The 7876-nt window shown below is 42.1% G+C and overlaps 1 protein-coding gene across 1 annotated transcript; it reads right to left on the reverse strand.

The window, feature by feature from the left end:
- Positions 1-2096: 2096 nt before the first annotated feature.
- vps33a (VPS33A core subunit of CORVET and HOPS complexes) lies at positions 2097-7566 on the reverse strand. Its single transcript, XM_076104670.1, has 13 exons — positions 7397-7566; positions 7007-7072; positions 6760-6887; positions 6464-6650; positions 6104-6220; positions 5836-6010; positions 5513-5706; positions 4933-5059; positions 4552-4619; positions 4188-4325; positions 3851-3988; positions 3581-3749; positions 2097-3013 (listed from the first exon to the last, which is right to left on the reverse strand). Exons 1-13 carry the CDS (start codon positions 7496-7498, stop codon positions 2820-2822), a joined length of 1803 nt encoding a protein of 600 aa, XP_075960785.1. The 5' UTR covers positions 7499-7566; the 3' UTR covers positions 2097-2819.
- Between the last annotated feature and the right edge of the window lie 310 nt (positions 7567-7876).

Genomic DNA, 7876 nt, shown 5'->3' on the forward strand with positions numbered 1-7876 from the left:
AAAAAACAAACACCATTCAAGCTTTTATCAATCAAGAATACACAATACTGTTTTTGTATGGTACACAACCATACAAACATGTTTTATATAGCTTCACTGTGGTCATTTTTGCAACTCAGCAGATATCACAGTTTCTAAAATTACACGGTTGCTCGATATGCCTGCAAAACCCTGTTTGGACTATTCCAAAAAACTACAATAAAGCCGTGAGCACTACTGCAGAGGGTGAGTTAAAGAAGGAAACATGATCATTCAGGCTGATCACTCCAGCTGTAGCTGTTGTTGTGGAGACATTCATTTATAGGAACTGCATGGACAACAAATCCCAAGCAGGTCTGCCTGGTCAACTTCATTAATGAGCTCTAAGTCAGAAAACAGGATTGTTCCTCAACAGTCACTTTCTTTTTACTTTCCCACCATAAAGTAAGTGGTCCACCTGGCAAGGAGCAAAGCACCAAACAGCACAGTGTAGCTGAAGAGAACAAATTTGAGGATTTCCCTGAATGTCCGGAGGAAGCGTATTATTAAGGGGTCCACATCCAGAGGCTCCTGCTGTGTCTTCTGCCTGCGACCAGGTTGAACCAGCTGTCCAATGTTCTCACCTCGACCCATTCTGCAAACACACACGTTTGTCAAATTTCAGAATAGAATACAAGAGAATAAATATAAAACTGTAATTTCCAACTGGGTGGCCCATTTGAAAGGTCATTAAAAAAATGACAATATTATTTGAAATCGGACAAAAAACAACATAAAAACAACTGACATATGTTCTTTGTTCCCATGCTTAAGTTATAAATACTTTATTTTAGCGCTTTATGTATTATTAAATGTGTTCAAGTTTATTTATATTAGAGGTGCAAATTGACTTGTTCCTAGCCTTGTAGATGCTGAGTCACAAGACCACTATTAATAATTTATCTGTAAATTGCACTAAGTGGGTTCAGTATTGATCTGTCACAAACAAAGCAGACTATTGAACATCAGCATCTATGATGTTTTAAACTCTCTTCAGATATTTTAGGGAAACATGCGGAAACTGATATGCAGCTTGCTGAGTAACATTGAATATCATATGTTCCAACATGAAGTTGCTGCAAAGCTCATGAACCATGTTGGAGTCAAAATAGATGATATCATATTCAATACAATCATGCTAATACAATAGCATTATAATAATGTTAATAAAATGTAGTCGGTTGTATTCAAAAATGTGTTGATGTCTTGTCCTGGTAAAGGTTTAACAGATTTTAACTAAACTAAAACATAGATGAATGAATGAAAAACAAGCTAAAGACATCTTTTATATCTCGTATGAAATAATAAAGTAAAAGAAAACTTCATACCTTGGTGTTGTTGAGGCAGGAACTGATTATAAAGTGGGCTCCTGTGCTTCCAGCCCTGAAGTCCAAGTTGGTCTGTTCTGCCTTGAGCGTTTCAAGCCCTTGTGGCAGAGGAGGAGCCAAAGGCAATAACTGATCACAGATCTGAATCCCCTGGGATTGATCTAATGGGAGTTTAAGTCTTCAGTGCACCTGCTCCTCACACAAAGGGATTTTAGTGGAAGAGTTTGGCTGTCAAGCAAAAATCACAGAATTAAGTATTTTCAAACCCATTGAATCGAAGCAGTTTCCAAGTCCTCTAGCCAATCAACATGGAGGAAATGAACATAGATTTACTCGAGAACAGTTCACCAAAAAAACAGAGTGCTGTCAGCAGGTCTCCCTATATATTCATAGTGTAAGGCACGGAGGAGGTATTGACTGAAACAGAGATCAAACACCCTCCTGTAGCAGAGTTACCCTCTGCCGGAACACGGAGCAAATGGCCTCCTAATTCAATCAGTGTCCTGCGCTGTCAAATCATCGGCTGCCGTGGGCTGAGCTCTCCAGACAGCGCAGGGCCATTATCGGCTGATCGGGGGCCTGTTAGTGCGCTAATTGCTCCTCCAGAGAGCTGGACCGCTGATGACGGATACACTCCCCATCCCTGCCCTTCATCCGCTCTCCCTTATTCACAATCAGCTTTCTGAAAATGATCTCGTAAACAATGACCAAAAATGTTTTCCTAGATGCTCAAGTAATTTAAGAGACGGATTGCAGTTAGTGAGGACTTTATTTACCTATTAGCCCACAAAAGCCTTCAAACATTGAAGAAGTGCACCTTTAATCATCTTACATGTAACAGCATCTCAAGCATCAAAAAAGTTTGAAATCATACATACATATTTACAGCCGCTCCATAGTAGAGCTCAGTCATGGAAACATAGCGCGAGGACAAAGGGATGTACGGTGAACAGTAGCATTAAACCAGCTCTATAGTATATTGTCTGGGTGCAAATCAAGGACAGGAAAATAATCGTGGTACCCTGTGGAGTTTCTGACCATTAGAAGCACTATGGAGCAATGTTTTCACAAGTGGGTCAACGTTGTGTTTGTATCATGCACACGCATGTGGCTGCAGGTGCGTGAAACACATTCCTGTTTCCAGCTTCACACTATTCCACTGCTCTGCAGTTTGTGGATAAAGAAGCGTAGTAAAGCATGAAAACATGGATATGACAATACACTATTTCAAATAGTCAATGAATCAGCTTTGCAAAAGGAAGAGGGAAATGCATTGAACGGGTTACACACCACATTTTGGTGAGAAACAGAGTAAAGAAAACTCCACAGGGCACCTTTACAGAGCCTGTTGTTGCTCAGACATCAATGAAACACCTGCAGTACACGGATGTGGACATAAAAAAAAAACAGCAGCTGAGTTTTTCCGATGGATGGATGGGTTGTTTGATGTGGGCAGGTGTACATGCAGGTGACTCAGGGGATCTGGGATTCAGGCCGGTCCATGAGGGATTTGATCCAAGTCGTACCATTTAGGAGTTTTGTGGTGGCTATGATATACTCCATCCCACTGTCTTCCATCTGAGAGAGGAAACGAAGAGCGGCTATTTCTGCGTACGACACTCCGCCGAGGAAGAACACCAGCGTTGTCCGATTCTCCCCCTGCTGACCTGTGTGACAGTAAAAGGAGAAGCATGTCACTCAAACAAAAAGGTAAAAAATAACTACTACTGTAAGCAAACGTCTTACTTTTACACAAATAAAACTGAATATGAAAGCACCAAATTGTGAAAACACTAATTTAGCCTTCACCCTTCCCCCTAGACTACAGTCCTTTATTATCACCTTTTAAAGTCCAATGTGAGGCAAGCATGTAGAAACAAGTCAACTGTCTAATGCCCAAACTCGCTGTTCTAATTAGCACATTTCAAGCCGAGTGTATAATTAAATTCATTACCACATCAATGTAACACCTACTACTGCCAATATGAAAAGATGGAGGAAACGGAAGGAAAGCCCTGGTGGTTTACCGACAAATGAAGCGCAGCGCAGACACTAACAGCAGCTCTGTGGCATTGTCAGCTTTGTGCCATCAATCTGCTGCCGGTCAGCGGTCGACTTGGACAGAAACAAAGACTGCGTCTTATCTACACGGAGCAGGCCGGAGGTCGTTAACTTTTTATTCTGTTTGGCGAGCAGCAGGGCAAACAGCAGACCTAGTTTGCATCAGTCCTTACGTTTCTTGTGAAGGCCGGCAGGCAGCTGCTGTCTCTCCTCAAAGTGTGGGCCGGGGAGCATCTTCAGCACCTCTTCGATGCTACGCCAGCCAGGCCTGGCCAAGACCTGGGTCAGTCGAACGCTCAGCGGAGCGTAGCCACTGTACACGTAGGAGATGTCGTTGGGATTCTGAGGAAATCCAAAAACACAGGCAGAGAGGTGAAGGTCCTCCTTAAAAAGCGCACAGGTTTAATCCTCAGAGTTCTTTCTTTGTTTGTTAAATCGTGTACCTGTTCATTGGCGTCCTCCATCCACAGTTTGAGGGTTTTTCTTATCGTGGGGTAGTTGTTCCTCGAGCTGGTCTGTGGCTTCAAAAGACTTGCCTTCTCTAGGTTGTTCAGTGTTAGTATGTGTTCATAACCGTAGGTCTTCAGAATAGATTGAATAAAAGACATTATTAAAGAAATCGTCAACTACCAGTTTCATTAAATAATCATTTTTGAGCAATAAAGCCATAGTGTACTGCAATTCACCCATATTTTTCTTTGTTGATGCATAAGGAGTGTACATTATTCACACAAAGATGACACCACCACCAAAAAGAAATCGTTGTGTCGTTGACTTCACCTGGAGAATCTCCCTCTTATAGTAGTCGAACACCTTCTGCTTGAGGCCGTTGTTGCAGACTGACTGCATACACACCAGACGCAGTATCTTGATCAGGGGATCCTTTTGGGCAATGCAGTCTTCTATGTATGTGTTCACCTGATAGCAACACAACGTTCATCAGAACCCATAGATAATGCATATAAATCACTTCTCCTTTTTATCAGAACCTGATACAAAACTTGAATACCAGCCATAATGACTAATTTCCTATTATTTTGAGGATTTCAATAAACTGCAGTAAAGTCATATGAATGGTATATCTCTACACACTGATGTGACAGACTAGCTTTGGAAAAACAACATGCAGATAGATGAAGAATACCTTGTCTGTTTCCACTCCAGTCATAAACTCCTGCTCCACTGTTAGATTATCAAAGAAGGCCTCAGATGCTGAAACATGAGACATTAGTTTGATTTTATGACTTTATAACAAACCAAGATGACACATTAAACACACAATGGTGTAAGAACAAAGAAATACGGGATTCTAAAATTCTTAAAACCAGGAAAATATAAATTATTACTCCAAACAGTGCCCTGAGTTGACGGATAATGGTTACTTAGTTTTATTCAAATAAAGATTGTGCGAAGGTTTTAGGCTTTATTTTGTCATAATTAAAATATGGTGTGAGAATGAGTCTAAAATGCAAACAGAATAAAATATAAAGCAGCTTAAGGGGAAAAGAAAGGGCTTATTTCATACTGGTGATATCCTTGACCAGCTCTGCTATAGACGTGTGGTTGGCCAGCGAGCTCCGAGCTGCCTGCATGTGGGGCAACTGAGACACAAACTGCTTAATTTCTCCCACTGTTTTCGCATTGTGCCGCTCCTGAAAGACAAAACAAATATCCATTGACCTGCCGAGCCGATAATAAGTTGGATACTGCAGCTTTCTTACTTTCTTTCTACCCTCCATCAGCAAGGAGCAGCCTGCTCATACTCATTGCTTTCCAGGGTTAAACGCCTCTGATGGTGTATCATTTAGCTTATCTGCACTAATGTAGCATGTATTACGATGAAAATACCTGAGCTGACGAAAGAATAGCAATATGTTTGGTCTTGTTGAGGCTTGATCGATTGGTACTTTATCTTATCTCTAAGCGATTGTCATCGTTTCCCTAACATGGATTTCTGTTCTGACCTTTGTGTTAAAATGCCACAGAGATTACAACCAGATCAGCTGAGATGTCTGGAGGTTATCCGATGTTTACACCATTGTAATGAATATTACACTATGATTATTTTAGAGCAGGCAAATATACAAAGATGAGGTAAGACCAACCTCAAAGGCTGCCGAAATTATCTTGGCCTTCTTGCTGAGCGCTGATCCGACAGCGTTGAAATTTTTGTCCCGTATTTCTGCGTACAGCTCCTCTGCCGAGTTGAGCTGCATCTTCTTGGACTCTGTCGGTAAATCTTTACTCGCCTCGCCTTGCTTCTTCTGCGCAAACTTCTCAGGAGGCAACTTCACGTAACCTTTGCGTCAGAGGGAGTAAAAACAAGGACTGGCCATCAAAAATAGAAGCAGCGGACATTTAATAATCGCACAAAGATGACTATAACAGTGCGTTCATATCAGACATTCACACAAAGGTTTATTCTGACCGTTAGTTATTCCATAGATCTCGTCGATGAGACCCTCGTAGGTGAGCTGTGTGGCCAGAGGGGTGAGCAGGTCGACATTGCGGTCCAGGAGGAGCAGAGTATCGAACACCGGCAGGATCTGATTCTGACTGCCGGCAAACTCCCTCTTCATTCGCAGCATCATGTTGGCAACATGCTGAGAACAAGCAGAGAGTTTCCTTCTCAAACAAACTCACTCACCCCGCTGCTGCAGTTTAACATAATGATTTCCACTTGGCACAACACTCACCCGAGCACAGTCTCCTTTCCCATATATCTGTGGGATGGTGCCATACAGGGCCTGTAAGGTCATGAGGCCTTTGGCTGTGTGGTAAAGGCTCGTTTGGTCATTTTCCAAGTAGCACTCCTGTACGAGAAACAGAAAACGCATGTTATGACAGCTACACATAAACCACAGCTGTAAATCTGGATGAAGTGTGAAATTCTTAAAATTTAGTTCAAGAAATCTTACAAATTTGAACAGTAATTATCATTATGTCATAACATTGAACTGATTTGAAATCTAATCCTCCCTTTATAACAACACATAGATACTTAATAGAGCAGCACAAAGGTTGATGCATATCTGAGATGTACAAGCTAAACGCACCCTGAAAGCACTTTCATACTCCATGGAGAGCAGGTCGCCATCGTAGGGGATCAGGTCCAGGATGTACTCGTCGATGTTGATGAAGGAGGCCAACACGCCCTGCTCCTTCAGCCGCTGCTCACACAGCATGCTCCGCCGAGGCACAAACAAAATGTGGAAGTCTCGTGGCGAATGCATCTTGTCCTCACTGAAGTGGCACAATCCAGGACAAAAGTGTTAAAATACTATGAACAGCGACAGACGGGACTTGATGAAAATGCTTTTAGCATTGTTGAAAACGAGACACATAAACAGACCTGAATACATTCTCAGCAATGATGTCCATGAGCTCCAGTCTTGGACGAACAAAGAAAATGATATTTTTGACGTCAGCAGCGGGGAGCCTGCCACTCTTGAGGGTGAACATCTTTTCCACTTCATGTTCCTGATAAACACAGTAGTAAACATACAGCATGTGTTTAGTTAGACATGGTACACTACTGTGTGTTTGACTGTATCTGGGGTCCTTTCACAATACAAACACTGTGCACATAAAGCACTTACCTTCAGGAGAGAGTACTGTGCTATCAATCCAAAAGGTCCCGTCAGATATTCATCCCAAACGATGGCCTACAAAGCAAAGGCACATAAAGTCACGGAAAAATCCCCTGTATGCGGAAAGGTTTTGCTGTTACCTTTAGCTGCCAGCTAATTGTTACGATAATAAATCGATATGCAGACAGTCTAAAAGAAAACAAGGAGATAAACCTGTAGCTATTATCCGATGTCGTGTTTGAACTACTCAAAACATAACTACTTCGTAAAATAACCTGCATGTATTTTGCAAGTGGTGTCGACCGTTGACAGCTACAAGAGGCTAGCTTAACGGTGGGATCCATGGACAATATGTATAACTGTCGCTGTTTCGGCCATGTTTTCCTGTGTTTTCATTACCTTGCTTCCCGCACATTTGTCCAAAAACTCTCGAAGGTCTTTTCGTGCTGCTTCTCTCAAAATGTTTAAATTGACTCTACCGTACGAGAGGTGGGCGGCCATGTTTCTCTATCAGCGTCAACATAACAAATCAGGTGACTACAGCGGCAACACTCAACCACGTGACAAAGGATGATACGACATCAAGATAGTTCACAACCACACAGGTCTCCCCTTAAACCCGAATCCCTTCCAGTTTACGTAGACTCCCTTAATGGTCGAAAAGTATCATGAATAACGGACACTAGCAAACAGGTTAGTTAGCTATCCACCTCAGTCAAGTAGCAGCTAATTTGTGTTACGCGTGCGTATTGGGTGCTCGTGAAACAACTTGAAAAAAAGGCAGTTCTGAGGAATATCTGCATCCGACATGCACACAACTATCGGTAGAATAAACTTATATTTCGGTTTGTATACAGTCTATGGCGTAGACCACATGTA

This window comes from Anarhichas minor, unplaced genomic scaffold, assembly GCF_050575085.1.
Source record: "Anarhichas minor isolate MPS153535 unplaced genomic scaffold, ASM5057508v1 ptg000030l, whole genome shotgun sequence".
Taxonomy (NCBI): Eukaryota; Metazoa; Chordata; class Actinopteri; order Perciformes; family Anarhichadidae; genus Anarhichas; species Anarhichas minor.

What these genes read in the sequence shown, in the direction of transcription:
- vps33a (XM_076104670.1), bottom strand. Translation starts at nt 7,498, where the DNA reads ATGGCCGCCCACCTCTCGTACGGTAGAGTCAATTTAAACATTTTGAGA. An exon ending in ACAAATGTGCGGGAAGCAAG is followed by an intron (nt 7,073 to 7,396) that starts GTAATGAAAACA and finishes TTTGCTTTGTAG; the next exon opens with GCCATCGTTTGGGATGAATA. An exon ending in ATAAGAGGGAGATTCTCCAG is followed by an intron (nt 3,989 to 4,187) that starts GTGAAGTCAACG and finishes TCTATTCTGAAG; the next exon opens with ACCTACGGTTATGAACACAT.